At 34.6% G+C, this 24,410-nt stretch overlaps 1 protein-coding gene across 1 annotated transcript in view; it reads left to right on the top strand.

Moving 5' to 3' along the window:
• Positions 1-24,410, top strand: part of LOC120636323 (epithelial discoidin domain-containing receptor 1-like) — a 94,447-nt gene that overhangs the window by 46,717 nt on the left and 23,320 nt on the right. Inside the window, exon 10 of the mRNA XM_039907754.1 lies at positions 5,669-5,763. Within this exon, the coding sequence (XP_039763688.1) occupies positions 5,669-5,763 (95 nt within the window). The remainder of the gene's footprint in view (positions 1-5,668; positions 5,764-24,410) is intronic.

Here is a 24,410-nt window from a genome sequence, read left to right as displayed (position 1 = left end):
CTAATTATATTTTCAATAGATAAGTAAAGATTGTTTACATATTTGCATAATCGTTGATGACCTACCAAGTTTATCTCATTATTTAACTGAAGGTTCTAGGGTAACACGAACGAAATATTGAATTTTTCGCAATTCCATGTGTTTATAGTTCAATCAATACAAAAAAGCAGACGGACATGACGAAACCGTAAGGGTTCTTTGTTTGACTACGGAACCCTACAAGGGTTACAAGATTATTAATTCGTATAACGAGATCAAATGCAAACAAAAAAATACATTTACAATGTTTGTATGGCTTATAACAGAGGCTACTTTTACAAATGAATAAACTATAGGGGGTTGTGAGTATTTTTGTTTTATTACCGAGGGTGGAGTTTTCATGTCCAGCGCAGCTGATGTTGAAGGCTAAACAGTAATAACAACTTGTAACAGTCTTACTTACTTCATTACTATTAATGTCCCACAGCTGGGTACATACAGACTTCTCATAGAAAATAGTGATATAGCGCGACCTCCTAATGCGGATTATCAGGCCTTTTTATTACCTGCAAATCTTATTTTATAAAACCTATTGTTATAAGTTTGACATTTCTGTCTGTGTGCTTGCATGTGTGAATGTATCTACCTCTGTCAGTGGCATCGTATTACGATTTAAATAGGCGCAAGATGGCTGCCGTCACAAAATGGCGGAATACATATTTTTTTCACAACTCCCTCAATATGGGTATCAAATGAAAAAGCTTGACTAGTAGAATATGACATTATATTCTATGACAAATTTCAATTCCAAGATGGCCACCACCACCACAACAAAGTGGCGAATTACATTATTGTTTCCACAACGCTGTAAACATGGGTATCAAATGGTATAGCTTATGTACACTGAAATGAAAGTTGGAGGTTTTTATATTTCTTTTTATAAAACACAAAATTTACGTTATTCAAATGATTATATGCACTTAATAACAGGCCGTTGTTTCGAAATCACAGAAGCAATACCGTTTTATTTTTATTTATTTTTAAACAAAAATTCAATACATTCCTATCTTTTGTAAATAGATTATAAATAAATACTATCTGTTGCTTGCAACTTCGACCAACCTTTTTTTAAATGCACAGTATATCGAGTGTATTTAATTTGACAAAGAATAATACTGTTTTTTTTAAAATAGTTGTAATTAACTCATATTTTTTTGTAAAATGTAAAAGATAAAAATGGAGATAAACATATAACATCACGCACTTTTTTGTAGACCTTTTTAAGGTGTCGCATACTGTGGTAGAACTTTTTGGCTTATCTAATAAGGTTCATCCAGCGTTCGCAACGTAAGCACAAAATGCAATGTGCTTATTTACGACATCACATTAGAAACCTTTAGAATTATCAGTGTTTCTCTGCTATAATATGCATGTATTGTATATATAAACCTTCATCTTGAATCGCTCTATCTATTTAAAAAAATGCATCAAAATTCATTGCGTAGTTTTAAAGATCGCAGCATATATAGGGAAAGACAGACAACAGAAAGCGACTTTGTTTTATACTATGTAGTGATTAGTATAGATGTTTGTTTAAAATTTCTGTATTTACAGATCTAATAATTTATTGTAAAAAAATGTGGGTTGCGTGTCATGTAATTAACCTTCATTGTCCAAGTAATGTACCTATGTCATAATCCGAATGCTCTATTGGCTCTCCCCAAGCACTCCACTGTACGCTACGCCACATTGCTTGAAATTCAATAGCCCTTGGCTTGTTTTCCTTCCTGCAACGTGAATTAAATTTTTTTGTTTTTGTTTTGCGAGGCTGGGGTGAGGGTGCTGTGGCCTAGTTGGAACAGAGCAAATCAGTCAATTACCCTAGTTGGACAACTTTGATGAAGTTGGTAACTATATGGGTCTGACTCTGGAGGTCTTTATATACAGGTTTTTGTTTTATGGTAATTATTGTCGGACCAAGCCGATGGTACCTGATGTTAAGAGGAAAACCATCGAATAACATGAGAAAAAGTTCATGCATGCAAAGAACTCGTTACAAATTGCTGCTCTGTGACCGTCAACTTAAGGCGGTAGGTGTTAAGCGTCATGTGCTTATAAATACACCGGCAATCACGCCCTTAAGACCAGAACTCAGCAATGCTGCTTGGTGGAAGAGATAGGCATAACGGTAGTATTTCCCCGGACGAGCTCCGTCACACAAAGCTCGTCACTATTAGTGCGGGAAAGCGGGAGAACTATGCCGATAGAATATTAAAGTATTCATGAGAATGAAAAACTTTTTGTTCCCCAACTTTTTCCTGGCGTCAAAACTTTTAGAGAAATAACTATGCGAAGTTCTATTAAAAAAATACGCGTTTATCTAAAACCGTTTCATTTAAGGTCAAATAATAATATGGATACTACTATTATGTATTATTACGGCAGCAATAAACATATCGTCCTGCTATAATGTTTAAAGAATATTTTTTTATAGACGTTTAAACGTACACAAACATACGATTACTATATTATATACGTTATTTGAAATATTAATCAAATCTTTAAACTTAGTATAATAGTACTTTGTATAGGACATGACTTAGTTCCCCTCTTGAAATGACCCGCTGTACGTAAAAAATCCGCATATGCACTAATACTCGGAAAACTCGAAAGTACTTAGGTGATGGATTGACTCGCAATTTTTGCACAACGTTGTATTTTTACAAAAGAGTTCTATTTTGTTTCTAATATCAGACCAAGCTATATTATTTGCTAGAGAGAATTATTACTACAGTAATGTATTATACAGACGTCGCACTATGTCGCTCGCTCTATGGCATGTTTCTTAATTCACAGAATTAAAAATTATTTCAAACAGCGTAGTTTAATTTTCTTTTTCGCGCTAAATAAAAGTAGCTTTTTGACCAGCGCATTTGACATAACAAAAGTTACAAAAGGTAAAAAGCTTTGATTTGATGATCAGGACAACTAAATTTTTCTGTAACTCTTTATTTGATTAATAGCTGTTGGCATTACCTCGTCAACATGATTTAGGATTTCCATGAGATTAACTAGTTTACGTTTGTTTATATCCAGATTGTTCAACAACTTTGGAAGACGTAATTCTTTTTTTGTCACCAAATGCTTAGTATAATTTTTTATACCCATATATTCAGAAGGGATGGGATCCCCTCGTACAAAGTTTTATCTGCTATTTTACGCCCTTCTTGTTTTTTGAGACAAAAGGTAGCCCTTTTTACACTCACAGTGCAATCGATGTTCTTTTGAAATGTTATGGCTTAATAGGGTAGCAGGCTAGAGTCAATAAATATTTTTTTTTTCTACTCAGGCTATGTAGCTACTCTTGTCTCATTTATATTTGAAAGTAGTTTGATGTTTTTTTGATATTAGTACCTATGAATGTCTCCTCTCAGAACGAGAAGGATATAAGCCGTTGTCCACTAAGTGCGGATTGGTAGACTTCACACGCGTTTGAGAACATTATGAAGAACGCTCAGGCATGCAGATTTTACGACGATGTTTTCCTTTATCGCCAAAGCAATTTATATGGAATTGTTTCAAACGCACATAGCACTGAAAAGATTCAGATGCTGGGGATTGAACTCGGTGCCCTCTAAGGTGAGCACAAAGTTTTAACCAATAGGCTCGACAGCGTTTTGCGGAAGTATTGATGTCGTTTATTAGAAACAATGATAGTGTTTTTATTTTCCGTTTTTTCCGTGCAACATCTTCGTGATAAGTGCTTGCCAATTGACTCTAGTTAGCTCGCCCGCAACACTCTACCTGACGCTTCGCCGCACTCGTTAGGCTTTCGAGAGCACTCTGCTGCTGGCTTGTTACTTTCTCTCCGCACTACCTGTATTGAAATTCAGAGAACCGTGTTTTTCAAGAATTTTCCTTCATAACACTTTAATATCAACATTCCGCTTTTCTCTAGTATCCGGTGTCATTACGCAAGGTCATTTTATTCATTTTTCAACCCATTACCGTACCACTAAAGGGCAGTGGTCTGCTCTCAAAATGAAAATGGTTTAAGCCGTAGACTGTACTGTACGCTGGCCAAGTGTAGTTTGATAGACTTCACACGCCTTAGAGAACATTACAGAACAACACCATATTTTGCTTCACTGTTAAAGTAGTTAGTTGGTCTAAACGCACATAACTCCAAAAAATTTGATGTGCATCGCGTGAATTCAGCTCTGAGTTCTCGACAAAGAAACCCAAATCTTACTAACAGGCTACCACAGCAAAAGGCAAGTTCAGCTTTCGTTATATTGTTTCTGTTTAGCCTTTCTTAGGTTAATATTTGAATTAACTTGTGATTTACTTCACTAGTTTACCGCCTTTAGTCTTTAGTGTATATGACATCGTCGTCTCCATCGCCACCCTGAAACCTACACTTTTCGGGTTATATGTTTAGTAGCCCAATTATTATATTTATTATCTCAAGACTAATAACTAAGTAAATTAAGTATCCAAATAATGAGGACTAAGGCCAAAGAAGTATCGGATTTTGTTAATGGATATTAATAAAATCTGAGACTTGTTTGGACTTGATCATTTTTTGGATACGCCTTTAAAAGTATGTGAAAAAAAACCATTTCAAAATTATGTGCTACATAAATTTTGAGTTGCAACCAATGATATCGCGCTTTAAACTAAGTGATATCTATTAAGCAAAACAAGTAATTTAAGCAACGTAAAAAATACCGAATAATAAGTATAATAAAAAGTCTTGCTAAATTGGATAGAGAAATACACTTAAATTTAGATAAGTATGGCTCATTACTGTGTCTAGCATTGAGCATTAGGTACGGAAAAAAATGTTGTATCATTAAAGAATGTAATAGAATACACTATTGTTGATATTACAACTATTCCCGTGTGTACAGAACTATTTGCTGGTTGGCACTTCAAGGTTCTGTAATGTGAACAAAATGTTGGCTCGTACCGATTTATAAAAGGCACGACATCTTTCCAATAGGACAGCGTTTGAACAATGACCGCCATTCAGAACGGACGTCCGTTTACTGTAACGAGTGGAACCTACTTCTTTGTGCAGTCTCTCATATAAGTGAAATTCATTGCGTTAGACAGGCGATGCCTGGTATTCTGACATGATAGCCCTATCTAAAAATGAAGTTGTCTACATTGTGGCGTCGGGGAAGCCGAATAAGGTTATCGATAGAGATTTTAAATAGATTAAAGTTGGTTTAAGTACAAATGTATGAACACGTTACACACTCTTACTAACAATGCACATGTTACGATTGGAATGCATTGGAAAATCAGAGCCATAAGTATTTAATACTGTCGCCTTACGCAGTATTATTTTAACATTGTATACGCTCTTGTTTCATAACTATAAACCCTATATAAGGATTTCTTAGTTTGAAGTCCTTTAAAAAAAAACTGCTATAAGCGGCCGTAGCAAGCCCTCTGAACTGAAATAATATTTATTTATTTACTTATAAAAATATTACCGTCTACGCCTACAATATACAGCTCATGATAAAATACTGATACCCTGTTATTCTAAATAAACATTTCTTTTAATATAGGTATCTGTATATTGAACGAGAAGTAACTACCTTTCTGTATAAGGAATTGTATTTTTCTCATTTTATTCTTGGGCTTGGAAATAATTCAATGTTATTGTTGTCAACAGAGATTTGCGAGGATCCCGAGTTCCCACGGCCCTATATGATGAAACGACCAGACCCACAAGAAAGCTTCTACGCGGCTACCGACATCATCCATCACGTGAGTTTTTATTTACATTTAACGTAATTTATTACATTAACTTATTAACAATTTCCAGTAAAAGGAGATTCCACATACAAAAAACCACCAAACGTCAATCCTTCTTATAATATAAGTACAGATAGTATATCATTACACTGACATCGACAATATTATGTGTGACACTAATTATAATTAATATCCAGCACCATAGCAAAACAAACAAATATTTGAATGTGGCACTAATCTGGTCAACTCACTGTATTAATTATTCTCGCGTCTAATCAGGTTTCCAATTTAGGGCCGAATCATAATCAACGTCATTCAGAATCCAACATGGCTGCAGTTTGCGTCCGTAAAACGACTGAGTGTCGGCTATTGTACACTGCCGGATTCCATGCCTATCGTACACAGACGTGAGGGTAATACGATATTATGTTTACATGACAGCCTATCTTCCAACAAAGCCATGAAGGAGAAAAGGCGCCTCGATACAGGGCAGCTTAGCAAAGTTTACTACGAGGTTTAATCACTTGAGATTGAAAATAATGTTACTCCCACACATACATTTGCATTCTGGTGCATGTTGTTTTCGCTCCCACGCACGGTGGGAATAATACTTTTGATTATATATCTGTAAGCCATTTCTGCGTAATAGATTGCAGGGTATTATTATAGCTTTCTAGTACTTTATGTATTGCAAACTATTTAGGTACATAGCGCTGTGTGGTGACGGCAAATCGAAATACAGTTGTACTCTTCCCGTACGTTACGTGGGTGTCATACGCAGCGACTAAGAGAATATAACGTGAAGCGGGCAGCAGGTTCCTATGTAGCTCTGTACCTACTGGCGATTACCAAGTGGTCTGCCCAGCGTGGTGATTATGGGCACACATATGGTGAGAGACCTTTAGTCCAGCAGGAGAATGCTATAGACTTTTGATGGATATAATATAATATTTTTCGTTGAACGTATATTATTAGGGCTATAATAAATAAACGCCATCAATACACACATCGTCAGCTAGCCCCAATATAATAGTATCATAGGTACTTAGAAGACTGATGAATAATCTTATGAATAATTTATATAAAGACTTAAAAAATACAGGTAAACACTCCGACACTAAAAGACTTTCATGCTTATTACACAAACATTTTCCAGTTGTGGAGATTGAACCCACGGCCTTGAACTCAGAGAGCAAGGTCGCTGCCCACTGCGCCAATCGGCTGTCGTTCTTTGCAAATAATCTATGATATTATTTTTAGTTTTGCTAAATGAAATGATATTGTCAGTTATCAATTGACTAAAAAGAAGCAGCTTAAATGAATAATCAATTATACACATGTTCACAATGTTCAATGCTTCAATATCATAATTACTATATTTTATTTCAAATTTGTTTAAATTTACTATTGAAGATACATAATATAAATATATACTTCATTAGCTAAATGATTTGGTAGCTAAAATAGTAGGTAGTTGATAATTTTTATATTTGTTACCAAAACGATTGTTACCAAAAGTTCTACAACGATTTGCCACTATGAAATACGCGTAGAAGCACAAGTAAAATACCTTCCCAGCAACACATGAAAATATATTTTCTTAAAAATCCACTTAAATTATTGACTCAATCGAAAAGAAAGCCCGTAAAAAGGTGTGAAACGAAATAAAACGAATTACAAGACCGTAGGTAGCTCGAGTATTCTATCCTAAAGTACTCTGATTTCCCGCAGGGCTTGCACACTGAAACCAAACATGGCAATTCATCATTAATTTATAATGAACGCCGTCGTTCGCCACAAGGCAATTGGATTTTTACCACGGTTGTTATTAGCTCATTTCGTTACTATATTTCAATAAATTTCACTCTCCTGTTGTCTGATCACTTCATTGAATACATCGTTGCTGCGTGAGAGCAACATAAATATATTATATATTTCTCGTATTTATTTCTGTATTATTTGTATTTGTATTAGCTGTTTATGTATTATTGTTATATATAGTAGATATAGTTTATGTTATATATTTTTAAAATTGCACTATCCCGTTTCCATACTCCTTTTCAAGGGTTGTCTGGAGGAGATCGCTTGAAGCGATAAGCGCCTTCTTATATAGTTTATAGTATATAGTTTTCAATTTATATTATAAACTAGCTGTTGCCCGCGACTTCGTCTGCGTCTGATTTTGTTTTTATCGTATTCAGTATCGCTAAGCCTTAAATGAGTACATGTGACTGTCAATTAATTATAGACAAATAATTTGCAATAAAAGAAAATTGCGACTATAATGAAATATCTAAGCTATCCTGTCTCTTAAGTTGGACCAGACTGCTCACGGTGTGCCAATTTAATTTAAAATCGGTTAAGTAGTTTAGGAGTCCATCGCGGACAAACATCGTGACAGGAGATTTATATATATTAAGATTGTGTGCAATAAATAATTTATCTATCTATCTATCTATAAATCATGCATATCTAAGATTCATCATATCAACCCATTACCAGCCCGCTATATGGCACGGGTCTCCTCCCACAATGAGAACGGCTTAAGGCCGTAGTCCACCATGCTGGCCCAGTGTGGATTGGTGGACTCCACACACCTTTGAGAACATTATAGAGAACTCTCAGGCATGCAGGTTTCCTTCACCATTGAAGCAAGTGATATTTTAAGTACTTAATAAACGCACATAACTTGAAAAAGTTAGACGTTAGAACTGGGATTAGAACTCGGACCCCCGAAAGTGAAGTCGACCTCCTTCCCACTAAGCTATCGCCGCTTCTAGTTAGATGACTATTATTCTTTTATAATGTTACTTGTGGTCCCCAACGACTTTGGCAGTTTACTATTTATCATGTTTCGCAGACGAACATTCTTTCAGCATACACAATATACCCTGACCAACCGCGTTAACTTACCTGGATACCTTTTCAAGAATTGAACTGTTAAATGCAAAGAACATTTTTTTAATTATATCTCATTGGCTGGTATAATATTGATATATCCTTCAGCATTTTTATGCGAATGCATTTTACATCGATGCAACTTAATAAATTCGGGACTTTCACATAAAGCTATTATTATAGCCTTTTCTAAACGTCGATCTCATCATCATCATCATCCCCGTATCAAGCCATTACCAGGTCACTGCCGGGCATGGTCTCCTGTCACAAAGATAAGGGGTTATGGCCGCAGTCCACCACGCCGGGCTAGTGCGGATTGGTGGACTCCACACACCCTTAAGAACATTATGGAGAACTCCCGGTGAGTTTCTTTACCGTTCAAGCAAGTGATATTTTAATTGTTTAAACCGCAAAACTTAGAAAAGCTAGAGGTGCGTCCTGGGATTCAAACTCGGCACCCCCAAAGTGAAGTCGAAGTCCTGCCCACTGGGCTATCATAATATGTTTATCAAATTCAAAAACACATGAAATTGTCTTTGTAGTATACATATGTCATTTCAATATAGGGTTATGATTAACCACCTGTTTTTCTCGCTCATGTTATCCTTATCCAAGGTTGCCTGGCAGAAATCGCTACAAAGCGATAAGGCCGCTTTTGTATTGTATCTTTGTGTCTTTATTCTTCTTTCATTTCCATTACTTGAAGTGATGCGCAAATAAAAGTATAAATATCATTGTAAAATAAAATATGCCAGCCTATGTTTTTTCTATTTCACACAGCAATGGAGAAACGAATCGATGTGATTCTGTTATAATTTAGTTAAAAGCGAAAGTTTAAAGCGAAAGCTAGATTCATAAAATACACCCTAAGAAGTTCCATATAAACATTACTAATAAATAGCACGAATTAATTTTAGAATCGTTTTATTTATTCCATAAAAAGTTAGTCCTTGACTGCATTCTCCCGTGGTAAGTGATGATGCAGTTTAAGGTAGCGGGCTAGCCTGTTAGGGAGTATGGCAGTTAAACACCTTAAATTAATACCCCTAATCGGTTTCTATGCGATATCGAACTGGAATGCTTGATCACTTAGCCGCACGTCTTTGATGGTAGAGTGGTAGCGGGAATCAAACCCGGGACCTCCAACTTAAAATAACAGCGCTCAGCTGCGCCAGGGAGGTCGTCAAAACTGAAATATATTCAAGAATTAATACCACTTTCATCTAAATTTCATTCAAGCTGTTTCATTAAACTCAAACTTTGCAACCAACTATTCCGTGCCAGTTAGCTCAACACATGCGTTCAATGCCGTAGCCTAATTGAATTGTCTGAAAACATATACCGATCGTTACAGTACGCCCAACTGAAATACCGAAACAGATTAGGGTAACCGCATCACCATCCCAAATTGCGACAACATTCACTCAGTCGACTGCCTGTCTGGAAGCCATAGACCGAAAAACTGTTATTGCATAGAAAATAGAGGCTAAAATTCATTAAAAACGAATCCTCTCCAAATCTATGAAGTGAATGTATCGTAGCAATGATTGTTCGCTCACATTCATCATTATTCAAAGGGTTAAGTGTCCATCCGCCCATCATCGTTTGGACAAGTTTCTATAGAACACGTCTAAGGTCGTACGCGTTTGAAATTTACATCGATGACAGTAGTCGCAATATTGATATACGGATTATTAAATTTCTGCAAAGCTATACAGGAAGTAAAATATAGACCCTGGAAAGGGGATTACAAATATAAAAAAGGCCAATGTTGAAACGACACAAATATGAAGTTGCGAGAACGAGAACACAGTGAAATACGTCTGTATGTATAATCCCCTTTTTATTTGTATACATTTATTTGCAGAAATATTGTTGAATAAAAGATGGTATAAATTTTTTAAGTAGAAATGCTTTACGTGTAACAGTGAAAATTAGTTCAACAGACTACGTAACATCCTCTTTACCAGAAAAGAAGTCTAAAATGCTATTTAGAGTTATTTAGCAACACCAGAACATTCCTTTTACACAAACATTAAGCATCATGTTTAAAAAATTAAACAGGGTTGGACAAGATTAAAAAAAAAACTTTTTTTGGTAACCGAATTATTGTTCTCCGGTTACTGCAGGATATCGAAAATAAATTGTTCCCGTCAGAAAAATTATTAATTTCCCTACGGTAATAGAGAAACTTACAATACCTACATAGGCGGCATTAGATTACACTATTAATTTATTTCCTACTAGCGTACCCAGCCAGCTTCGCCGGGCTAGATTTTGCTCTATTTTATTTAAACAATAAACTTACATCATTAAATTTTTAATTTAAGTCTCATAATATATTATCATTTATTTCTCGCCGTATTCATTCTCTTCTATTCTCTTCTCGAGCGAGTGAAGATCACACCCATGTACACCCAACAATAGAATAATACAAAAGAAATAATACCCTAAGTGCAAATGAATAAATATACTGATAATACTACTAAGAACATAAAATTTTGAACAAATTATTTCCGCCTCTTAGGAAAAAACTGTCCTAGCTAGAGAAATGTAATATTTATTTTTAATATCCAATGAAACATTGGCCTCTTTTGCAATTAACGTAAAATACTTTACTATTAAGATTCGAAATATTTTTGTACTAGATATGCCAAATTGCCAAATTTGAGCATTACAAATTAGAAGTTGTAACAAACGGACCGACAAGTTATTATTACTTATTTAGCAGGAAAAGGGGTTTAAAGCCATCACATGGTCGCGGTAATCTTATAAACCCAGGAAAGAATTTTCACCCGGTTTTTTACATTGGATAGTATCATTGGATAGTATCTGTAAAAAAGTTTAACATCACTTTTTAAATATTAAGTTGAATAACTCAAGTATACTTAAACGTTTTGCCTAGCAAATTCTGCTTGAACCGTTAGCTAAACCATTCAAATTATACACTTAATCCTTCTCATAGCATCAGGCTATCAATTGTTTAAAACCGAGTGGAAATACCAACACAAACTTGGTGGAAAGACTATGTTTTATAATATGTGATGATATGCCATCGACGAAATACAATTATGAAATTCCTGGTTTCACAATTTTCATTACATTTCACGCATAAATTCGTCAATTCTGATTATATGAAAATGATAAATCAAATTCTGCTATTATCCCATTCATACTAGTGAAACGTTTCGAAAATTAATATCTAAAATTCCAACGTCAGTCGCCTTTGATGTCGCTCACGTCGCCCTCGGCAAACAAACGGAGTGAGCTGACCAAATTATAAAAGCTTTTGAATACTATACGTACCTCACTGTGGTAATGAAACCCGGTAGGCCAGACAGTGTTTTGTGATCAGGCAGCTGAGGTAAATTGCCCGGAGGTATTTATAGTCCCCTACGAACGCTCACGCTCTAATGTTGTATACAGGAAATAACTATGCCTATTGTTTAATGAAATTGCGGGACTTCGGCGCTAAGCCTATCAACAATCTATTGAAGCCCTGATATTGTTTACTTACTGGGAATCAAGTCCTGTCTATTCCAAGTGGTCACGAATTCTATTAAGTTTTTTTTTCTATTAAGTTTTCGTTACATTTCTCTGTTGAAGAGTGTTCTAAACTGGTACTTAGATATGCTACCTATTTTGCAGTTTATTTACTCTTATATCTCGCAGCTTCTTATGAAATAACCAATACACATACGTCAAAGATTTGTTTTGTTTTATTTGTTGTTTATTTATTTACAGCTGGTAAATATAATTGCCCGCGTTATTCGCCCGCGTTCATACGGTTTTTTACAAATCCCTTGAAAACCGTATGTTTTTCTGGGATTTGTAAAAAAACCGTAACTTTTAAGTTGCATATATTACTCCCTGTGCTTTCAACTAACTTTATGCCAAAAACCAAGTTAATGGGTTTGCTTAATTAGGGCGTAAAAGATAGCAAAACAAACAAACAACTTTCGCGATTTACAATATTAGCTAGTAATTTGTTTTTAACGTATGTTGTGATTTGACCGCTGCACCAATCGTAGTGAAAATTCGCACAAATATAGCGCGTGTTGTTACTTATTGAATGGGAACGGAAATGGGAACTCCTCAAAAATAGAATAGTTAAGTTCCGTTGGTTTAATACTAATTGATGTTTTATTCGGTCCATAAAAGTATCAAGTATCTATCATAAGGCTGGACCCAGTGGCGTGCACTTAATAGATGCACAAAAGCACTGCCCACCCTATAATTTATGTATAGCTCGTATAAGAGGAGGATTTTTGCCATTTTATGCAATTTTCCCACTGTATGCATACCCTGGTAAGAAACCCAGTGCACGCCAGAAAAAGTAGCCTTAGTGAAAAATTGACCAGGAACCGCTCCCGTGGGATATAAATCAATTACCTTTGTTACCTATGTAGGTACGGTTTAGCATCCTTGCTAAACTTTTGTAATGAGATTGTTATCCTGCTGCCAGCATAAAATACTACCTAGCCTGGAAAAACAAACCATTTACTCAGGTTGAATTAATAAAAACCGAAACTAACTCGAAGGAAGTTGGGGGCAACAGCTCGGTTCAAATGAATTGATTAATTTATTGAACCGAGGCTTCCGAGTTAACTTGAGTAATTTGCACTTTGTCCATCCATCTATATGTCCATCTTATAGATTTCTATAACATCTGAATTATTAATTCAATAATTAAACTGAAATCTATAGCCCAAAGCCTAATTCTACATAAAAGATTTTAAAAAGCTTCATTTGAGGGGGAACTCTGGAAAGCAAATAGGGGTCAAATATTTCTGCAAGTTTTTTTGGAGTTTGCTTCGCTTTACATTTATGTCTTTCCGGTTCAAAATTTGAATTCCGTTTTCAAGCACTTTTCGGAACCCTGATGAGCTTTAATTCTGCATACCTTTGTTATGTGGACAATGCAAAAATATGTAAGGTGGCCTAATATTGAATGGGAACGGAAATGGGAACTCCTCAAAAATAGAATAGTTAAGTTCCGTTGGGTTAATACTAATTGATGTTTTATTGGGTCCATAAAAGTATCAAGTATCTATCATAAGGCTGGACCCAGTGGCGTGCACTTAATAGATGCACAAAAGCACTGCCTACCCTATAATTTATGTATAGCTCGTATAAGAGGAGGATTTTTGACATTTTATGCAATTTTCCCACTGTATGCATACCCTGGTAGGAAACCCAGTGCACGCCACTGGCTGGACCTCCTCTCTCATAGCAGAGAAGATTCTAGCACTACCACGCTCCTCCAATGCTGATTGGAGGTATTTAACGATTACAATTATATGTTGGTTATAAGATACGGACCGATGCGACGGCTTACCTAACAATACTTGGCATCAAACCAATTGCCTGATGATTCGTAAATGAACATGTTAAGCACGAGACCAACGAGGCAGTACACATTTACATATCCCTAAAAAATTATAAGCCATATTCAGAGTGCTGACGACGAAAGCTGAATATATTACCGTTATAATGACAGCAAAACAAATAGGTAATTGATTGGGCACTGTTGCATCACATTAAACCCCAAGCCATGATGTCGGTGATCTTTTATTAGGGATGCGTTAGTCGCAACATCGCCAACTTGTCGTGTGGCGTAAACAGTAAATATGATTTCTCAGTTATCAAACAAAAAGCGGTCGTTTATTTTTATTTAAGTCATTAAAATTACGTCTATTTCAGACCCAGACATAACAGTCATAATATTCTTTATGTTATCTGTACTAGAAATAAAGCTAAATAGTTTGTTTTTTCGTTTTTTTGAAACTTTGGATTTGGTTAATCTCTCTTTCATTTTATAGCTCAATTTTCTGTTAAGATTGTTATAACACTTTTTTAAATTTCTCTAACAGGATTAAATGGAAATTAAATTGTATGTACTTGTTCAGAAATTGGTATTCGCGTTTACAGTTAAAATATATTAAATACTAGCTGACCCGCGCTACTTCGTCTGAACCGAATCGGTTATTAGAGGTTTCAATATCTTAAAAACCATAGTAAAATATACAATAAAACCATCCATCCATACTTACATCCATTCATCCATACATCCATCCTCACAAACTTTCGCATTTATAATATCAGTAGGATGGTATGCATGCATTCGATCGTTGTACCATATGCCTTGCGACTTGCTAGTATCTGTGAAGAGTTATGTCCTTTATCTCCGACAACATTTATCAGATCTACATTAAAATTAGACAATATATGCTTCTTAGTAAACACTTTCAAATAAAAAAAGAATTATTAATATCGGTTCAAATTTAACGGAGCTATGAAGTAAAATTGATAAAAATTTTCATCCCGTTTCCCGGAGGAAATTTACTGTTTATCGGGATAGAAAGTATCCTATATGTTGACCCGGAATACCAGCTACCACTATACCAAATTTTATTTAAATCCATTCAGTAGTTTTCATGTCATGCCCGGACAGACAGACAGACAGACAGACAAAAATTAAATAAAAATCTGTTTTGGACTCAGTATCAATTATAAAGCATCCCCCGATCAAAATTTTTAAAATATATTAAATGTACAGAAATCATCCAGTTACAGTTTTATTATAAGTATAGATATCTTATGCTGAGGTTTGACATTAACGATTCCTTTGCCCTATATCCAGAAAAACTGTAGTGAACACAACTCAAGTACTTAATTTAAATTATATTTAAAGCTAAAAAATTGGACGGAATTCGACGGAAGACGAATGAGTTTTAGGACGTCAAACAGCTATCCTAACATATGATCTAAGACAATTATATGCTAATAAGTAGAAGCTGATAAAATTACAGACAACGAGTAGTGTTACATTGAATTCCTTTCTGTTACCAAAAGAGTTCAATCATAAATAAAAAAATAATAGCATTTAAATAATATAAATATTATAAAACCCCGTAGCACCAAATACTGTTATCAGGTATTAGTAACAACTAAAATAATTTATTTTTCTTTATCATGTGATAAAGAAAAGCTGCTATAATACTACATTCGTAAACCTAAAACTAAAGCTACGAGGGTAACAAACGCTCCCTGGTATAAGAAGAACCCACAACAAACTAAGCCGGATGTTCTTTTTGATATCACCCTCTCACATTGTCATTCAAAAATATTTCAAAAGCAACCTGGTTAAAGCAATTATTCACACCCAATAATCCTTTTTTATATTATTACTACAGCTATATAAATACCATTTATTTATTAAGTATATTGACAACTTTTATTATTTTCAATGATGTATGCATTAGAAATACATTTTTAACTGTACTCCAATTTAAAATCTATTAAAGAGGTAGTATTGATTACTACCTCTTTAATATACTACTTTTATTTTACTTACTTTATAAAATTACTCGTACTTACGCGGCGTTGCTTAACTGCGGATGATAAGTCAAATAATTGTGTTATATCTGGTTTACCCGGTTCCACTTAGTTTACTTTAGAACTGCAAACAAGATGAATTGCTGGGAACTTATTCACTTGCATTTTATGTTTGCTTAAGCAGCACTGTTTTATTTATTAAAAACATAGATCTTGCGTTTATGTTATTTATAGAAAAGGTCAATGGCTTACTTTTAAATTATTATTAAAGTTTTTATTGATTCATCTATACAAAGGTTATCGATATTTCCAAACAATTGTGATGAAGAAATTGTGTGGAAACAATTTTTTAAATACCGTTTGCACATATTAATTTGTGGCTTTTCAAATTATTTAAAATGTATCAAGAAAAATGGTATTATGTTGGAGTTATTTATCTCCTTTTCTCTTCGTTTTTCACTTCTTGAATATGATTCTCTATCGTGGCTTTTGATGTTGTTAATCGCAACACGAACTAAATCTAAATATGTTTATAAAATCTTAAACCTCTGACAACGTCTGTAGTGTTACAAGTTACAACTACTGAAGTCCATAGACTGTATCCCCTAAGATTAATCCACTCGAACGCGCTTCTGAAGCGTGTCATAAATACCCAAAGTCACATTTTTCCGGGCGATTACCTCAGAAATTCTAGCTTAGTGCTCGAACATACTACTATATCTACTACTATAAACTATTCGACACCAATTGCAGTGTAGCAAACTATGGATAGAACGAATTATTACTTCGACTGTAAGTGAATGATGTTGAAGTTGAATGAATTAAGTTTTTGGGGTGGTCAGTTTTGAAAGGGCGTTCAACGTTTTGAATACCTACTCATCACCTTCGTCTGAGCAAAGGTAAAGATATTTTTTTTACAGTTAATAGTTGCAGTTTCTTGTTTTGCCATCTGAATAAACATTAATATTAATTATCAGTTTGTTTTTTATATTATCACTCGGATATAAGTGTAATGAGCTTACTTTTGATATTAAATTTTTGGTCATTGTAGTGTTATTATATTTCTAATTTTTTTTTTACAAATATAAATGGCAGGTGTTATCACCATGAAATAAATTTACAATTGTATTATAAGAAATACAACATAACTTCCATACTAATTACGTCATTTATACAATATTCCCCTGGAACTTTGTTTCCAAGAATCAAGTAATAGAAATTATCGAAAGCATTGTCATGAGGCTTATACGTATAGTATCTATTTAAGCAAATACAATTCAGAGTACACGAGGAACTAGCATATACCGAATGCTAATAGACTACACGGCAAATATCAACAGTGACTTTGAAGGCGAGTAGTGGACCGTGAATAAGGCGACTTGACTCAACACGGCTAAATATCCTAGAATGCGCGCATATACATTAATCAGGTCAATTTAGAGGACGCTCAATTAAACATGTTAAGTGAAGAGATCTACACAATTCTGCTGTCCTTGATATGCTACGAGAACGCACACAATATATTATTATGTGTATTGTAGACTAGAGGTTCCGAAGGGTTGTAATGAAAAGTTATAATATTATCATATCGAACTGCGTACTCATAGACGTAAACTTACCAGTCAACCTCAGTGATTCCAAGTTAAGTCTGCGCGATCAAGCGCCACAGATTTGATACGAAATTCTTAAAATTGTTCATTAACTCTTAAAATATGCATTCCAACAATATAATCAAAGGCAAAGTTTATAGACATTTAAAGAGATAGAGATTGTCTTGTTAATATAATTACTTTTTTGTGAGAAAAACTATTCTACACCTTTATGTGACGATTGCAAATGACCCTTTCAATTGTTTTCAACATAAAATGCGTTATTGGAGCATATTTATAAATACTCATTGTAGTTTTATCGACTTTTCTTAGGTCAAATAAATTAATTTTTGTAGGACATAGAATTTACGTATGAGGGGACTGTTTTGTAGCGCACGTGCTGCTACGAGCTACGAATAGTTAGCGTTTTTACTCTTGGCTTCCTTTACAAACACTATTATTTCGGACATTTTAGAACTAAAATTTAGCCTGCAACTAAGAGTTTATACTATACATACAAGCGTTTAGAGATCAATATTTTCCTCTTTGTAATATTAGATAGAGAAATGGTTATTTATGAACATTAAAATGTTAAATAATTGTATTGCACTCATTATTCTTTTCCTATTATTCAAGGCAAGGCCCAAGTAACACGTCTCTCTTCTTTATCTTGCTTTAATTACATATAAGACGCGAGTTGATGGTGATTCGACCCGCTTCAATACTTTTAACTATTGAAATTATATGTATTTTCACGCATTTCTATAAGATACGATTTCTTTCAACCAAGATAAAATTTTATTTTCAATTCGTTCGCTCTGACATTTCTTGCGCTCACCAGACTCCAGTATAAATCACTTAATTCTGCTTTAAAATCTGAAGTAAGTTTCTTTAATAGTATTTTTATTAAACATACCATACATCAAGCCTGCTATAATGTAAACAGTGCAACGTGCATTCAGAAAAAATATAAAAGTGTTACATACTCGTACGCGATATGGCACCGGAAACGAGATTTATAACGGAAAAAAGAAACCTGCCATGACAGGAAAACAGAAGCGAAACTGTGAGCATTTTTCAATCCAAACGAAGCCAGAAAAATGATAATCGAAACATATTACATTGTTCCCCTTGCAAACACAAAAATATGGAACAAAGCAACCGCTCGGACCAGTGAGCCGGTTGAAGAGTGCACAAAAGATACAACACTTAATTACGTGGCTTCACAGTGATTCTATTAATATTTGAAAACCCCATTTTAGGGGTTTGGTATTGACTCAATGTACAAATTTACTATATATCTATCTATATATATAAAAGAGAAAGTGTGTGGATATGTTCCGTATAGGCTCCGAAACAGCTGGACCGATTTCAATGAAACTTTCAGGGAATGTCCGGATTGACCTGGCGAGTAATCCTGTAAAGTTTGGTGACGATCGGAGCACTCCTAATTTTGAACTGTCATACTGTCAAATACAGCTTTTATTAACTATGATGATATTCTATTGTTGGGTGTACATGGGTGTAGATAATGATCTTCACCCGCTCGAGAAGAGAATAGAAGAGAATGAATACGGAGAGAAATAAATGATTTAATATATTATGAGACTTAAATTAAAGATTTAATTATGTAAGTTTATTGTTTAAATAAAATAAACTAAAATCTAGCCCGGTGAAGCGGGCTGGGTACGCTAGTACATAATATAAAGCAAGATTATTTTAGTATAAATAAGGCAATTCTAGGTTGATTTGTCATGCAGAGCAAAGGCTTCCTCTCTTCTAGAACAAAAGAATATTAGCCCCATGGGGGTGTATACAGCCAACTTCCGAACTCCAGTCTTGACCTGAGAATTCTTTAGCCCAGGCGCAGCGGCATATCTTTAGGTTATCAATTCTAATATAACTGAACCTTCTATAAGTATGAGTTGTAAAGTAAACAATATTATTTAAGAAATAGAATTCCCATCATCTGTCAGTGTAAATGACAAAGCCTGCTTTGAAATGGACCGTTTAGATGCGTTTTTCATGTTCACGTTGCAATGTCATTTTGCGATATGATAGATATATTTTAGTGGTGGAAATATTTACAAACGAGAAGGGCCGTTAAAATCATTTGAAAGCTTCCAGACACTGTGTTTCAAAATACTTGAATAGTCACTTTGTATGAATGATGAATTGAGAATACCAATAAATATCTATTTTTTGTAACATATGTACTATTTATTTATGAAAATCATAGTGCTATATAAAATTTTGTGATTTTTATTCAAACATAAAAAAACTGCAATTTTATTAATTATGAAAAAAATCTGTACTCAATTACACTATTAGGTACCCTAGGAACTACTGGCGTATTTGTTTAAGTTTATGGATATCGTACACACAGCTTTCTCTACAGGCCGTGAGAAAACCTTACATATTAAACGTATGTCGTTTATAATTACAACTACTTATGTCAGTTTAATCATAGTGATCAATATTGTAACCGTGTATAGTTTATGAGCTATTTCATAAATACATTATTCCAATCGATTTTGGCATATTCAACTAAGTATAGCATCCATGTTAATCAACGAATAAATTATGCAACGATTCAACAAATAGGAATTGATGTTAAGTATGTTCCATACGCTTACATGCAACTTTAATTCCTGTGGGACGTGTACCGTGTAAAAGCCTATGAAAATTAATTTTGAAGCAGTGAACACAAGCGGCTCAATGATTTACGTTGCACTGTTACAGGAAATACAATTTTGAATATAAATTAATTTCATACGCTATTTCTAAGCCAGGTGCGCTAACGTGATAACAAGATGATTAAAAGGGCCCATGTAAAGGCTTACAGCTTTGAGCTCAGGCTCAACCGATTAAATTTATAATCGAAATATTTAGCATGCATATAGAAAAATTTTCTGGCGAGTTATAAAAATCAGATGAATGTGTAGTGAATAGCGTACATAAATGTACAAACGAGGTTATTTTATCGGTCATTTTGTCTGCTTAATATATTTAAGCGTCAAAAATGTACGTGCCATTTAAGTCTACACTATTATGCAGTAAAATTTTTCAGCACACATTCCACAAAGTTACATCATAAAATGTAAAATCGAATCGTCACAATATAAATTTTCTAGAAGCACTAACACACGTTGTTTTTTACTGAATAATAAATGCTAAGTCCCACCAGTTTACGAGGTAACTATTTTAAAAAACCGCTCAGTTCGGAGCGCGTGATAAATTTATTCGTGTGACTTTCAACTTACAAAAACGTAGAACGCTAAAGGAGTTTGTAGCTCCATGACTCCGGGCACCAGGTGTTAGAGCCCACCCCCCATTTCTCAAAGTGAATCCACGTTGCGGCCCGTATTTTATAATGACACCGGAGTTTGCTCAAACAACGTATGCTTGTTGCCCACTCAAGGATTATGTGTAGGGTTGCGCCTTTAAGGATGTTTCTTTTATCAAAATGAGATATTCAATTTCGATATAGACTGTTTTTTTTTGTGATTCAGTAATCAGTCTTATTTACATAGAGTTATTATTCTCTTTACTTTTGATGTATTTTTTTTTGTTTTGTCTAATGAATCCAAACCGAAAACACATAATAGGAATTTAATAAAAACGTGTCTGAGTTCGTTTTTACTTTTTTTTTATAAATAAAATGGCATGCTTAAACCATTTAATATTTTTGTTTTGACACTACAAAATAGAGGATAGTCCTTGCACGTTAAGACGTGTCAAAATTTTCATCACAAAATGCATTTCGTGCTCAGTTAAGATTTAACTCTTAAACTCTTAAATTTTCAACCATTATATTTAACAGCACTTCCTTAGCACAGCTGCTTGTAGGATCAGCAGTATAATCCTGAGAGTAGCTGGGTCAATTAAATTGCTCCTCTGACTGGTAACCGGTCATTTAGTTTCCTCAAATACGAACGTATAGTATTATATACTCTATAATGTATGTGTGTGGTTGGCTTCAGAAGCAGAAAAACAACTGTTGGCAATTCTTTTTAACTGGTGATTTATGGTTAGTGGAAATAAAGCAACTCAGTACGTTTAGTCAAGATTATGCATAATCTGTGGTCGATGTAAGTTATAGTGGGAAGTGTCAAGTCATTATGGAAGAAGAAAAATAAGAAAGTTAATTCAAAGTTAAAATATGCAGTTGTCAATTACACCGGCAATACATACCTAAGTCTTTTGTCGGAACGCGGACGAGAAATATGAGCTACCATCTGCCAGCCACACACATGTCAAATAGTTTAACCAGCTAACGAACTGCATAGCTCAGCTACCTTGGGCATATATCTCACACAGTTACCTCACATATCTCATTGACTCCGTTAGGCACTTTTACTGGGTAAAACAACATAGTTTTACGAATTAGTTTGGTATCCCTGCTAGGCACACTCTTCAGTAAAGTTGGCGATAATGTGCCAATTTTATGTAAAGTCGGTATATCTTAGCGCCTAAACTGCTAACTTTGATGATAAATTATATACGGCTAGGTGGAGAGGGAGTAACAATTCTATAAGGTATTACAGTTTTTATAATAATAAAAATCTTTTGCTTCAATTTTCTTCCTGATGTCAATACTTCAGAAAAATAACTGTACAAAGTTGTCTTAAAAAATTCGCAGTGACAACCAAAACATGAACTGTGTTACATTAAAATATTAGCAACATATTAAATCAATGTATTAAAAAGTCAAATGGTCACGGATTACTATAACAAGCGCCCAAAGGTTTCGATAATATTTTAACAGTACTTCACATTACATTCGATTTCGATTTCATTACAATACTTTGGGGCTATAGTCATTTGTGTTTGAGATTACTCATACAAACTTTACAAAACCAAAAAAAAAAACTAAAATGCTTTGAGCTTATAATAATTTGTATAAATCGAGTGTTAGTAATACATTTACTGGGTGGTGTCCTACTAACCGCTTTCCAAGGAGAGAGAATATTATAGAAAAATAGTGTAAAATTGTATGGACACATGTGGAACGCAACCTGACACTTATGTTATTGCTGGCCGGGAATGCATACGGCGTCACTATATCCGACTGCGACCGCGAATGTGCTCTGGTTATGGCAATACAAAGAGTATGATTCTTTCATTTGGACACCGCCATTTTAACACAGTTTTTAAACGTTTGTCACTATTTTCGCTATAATAGCTTCCGCAGCAGCAGGTACATTTTTTAGGACTTTAAAATGAACTATCCCCATACATTATCTCCCTTCCTATAGTCCAAATTACGGGCAAACCCTCCCTTTAGTACGGCGATGGACTGGTATAGGCTATTGATAGTTTGACATTTGACATTGACATTTACATTGACATCATCTTAGCCTAACTCTATCGTTTTATGCAGCGCAAGCCAAGATAGCTCTCAGCTATTTACTAGATTTATACGTTATTCTTATGTGTAAGCTAACGCTTACCGTAAAGTTTTCATTAAAATCCGTTCAGTAATACTGAGTTTCTTGCCGGCTCTTCTCAGTGGAATCTGCCTTCCGAACCGGTGGTAGAGTCACTACGAACAGACTGACTGGACGTTTCAAAAGTGCTTATTAATTAGGCCTACTTGAAATAAAAGATTTTGAATTTGAATTTAATGTTTTCGTGAAAGAGTACGAAATATCTATACATTCTCAGAAACTGTCACATTCAAATTCTAAGTAAAATCTACGTAAAACATTAGTAGGATTTACAGTATTATTGTCTAAGTTAAGTTCATCTTGACCCTGAAACCGTAAAACAACGAGGCTCGCTACAGCAGTGGCGTTACTCGGGTAATTAGTGTACCACTACAGAGCTTGTTTTTACCGGATCCTAATTAATGCATTTTCCTGAAGAACACCTGGGCCCGGTGGTGCTTAATTTTTAATTACGCTGTGGAGTGCGACATAAACATATGCGGTTACTCGGCTGCTGTTGTACTTTTATTTTGAATTGTAACCGATATTTTTATTTATTTATAGCCTTTTCAACAATCTTATCTTACTGATTATTTACCTATGGAGACACCGGTTACGCTTGATTGTCTTGCTTTAGCATAGGCCTCCCCCAGGTTCTTCCATGCTTCGCGATCGGGTTTTCCTTGTCCACAGAGGCCCTGCTGTCGCTCTTAAGTCATTTTCTCACCTTCGAAATGGTCTTCCCCTTCTTCTCTTACCGTCTTTAGGATACCACTCTGCTATATCTTTAGCCCAATGATATGCTGAAAAAATAATTTTAAATTAAAGATAAATTAAAGTACTTTATTGATCCCAATAGACCTAGATAAATCACTTCTTTGAAGTCACTGTTTCAACGGATACTAAAAAAATAAGAGGTCATATGTTCTATGTATGTATTTTTTTGCTGGTTTGCCGTATTGCAACAACTGTGAACCTATAAGGAAATTATTTCATGGTTTGAAAGGTCTCTTGAAGTGGTCTCTTGATCTCCAATTTGATGTCTGATGAGGGTATCCCATAAAAGTCGAGAGAAATCCTCTAGACACCCGAGCTTTGCCACTATTTATATACTACCAAGAGTCTAAAGCATAGCACACTGCGACATCGCAAGTTGGCAACATAGATACCTACGTCATCTATAATCATTTATAAGTAATCTAGACTATTTTGCGAAACGAACAGCGTAGAAGTATTATTTAGTTTACATTTTTAGACTACATTCGATGAAAAAGCGTTCAACCGTTCAGCCTGCCAGCCGGTCGTCTGTATAAAAAATAAATTGTTTAACAGTAGCAGTTGAATAAATGAATGAATGAATAGACTTTTATTGTACAATAGAAAAAACTAACAGAAATAAAAATAC

Source organism: Pararge aegeria, chromosome Z (assembly GCF_905163445.1).
Source record: "Pararge aegeria chromosome Z, ilParAegt1.1, whole genome shotgun sequence".
Classification (NCBI taxonomy): domain Eukaryota; kingdom Metazoa; phylum Arthropoda; class Insecta; order Lepidoptera; family Nymphalidae; genus Pararge; species Pararge aegeria.
This window is presented reverse-complemented; position numbering and strand designations above follow the sequence as displayed.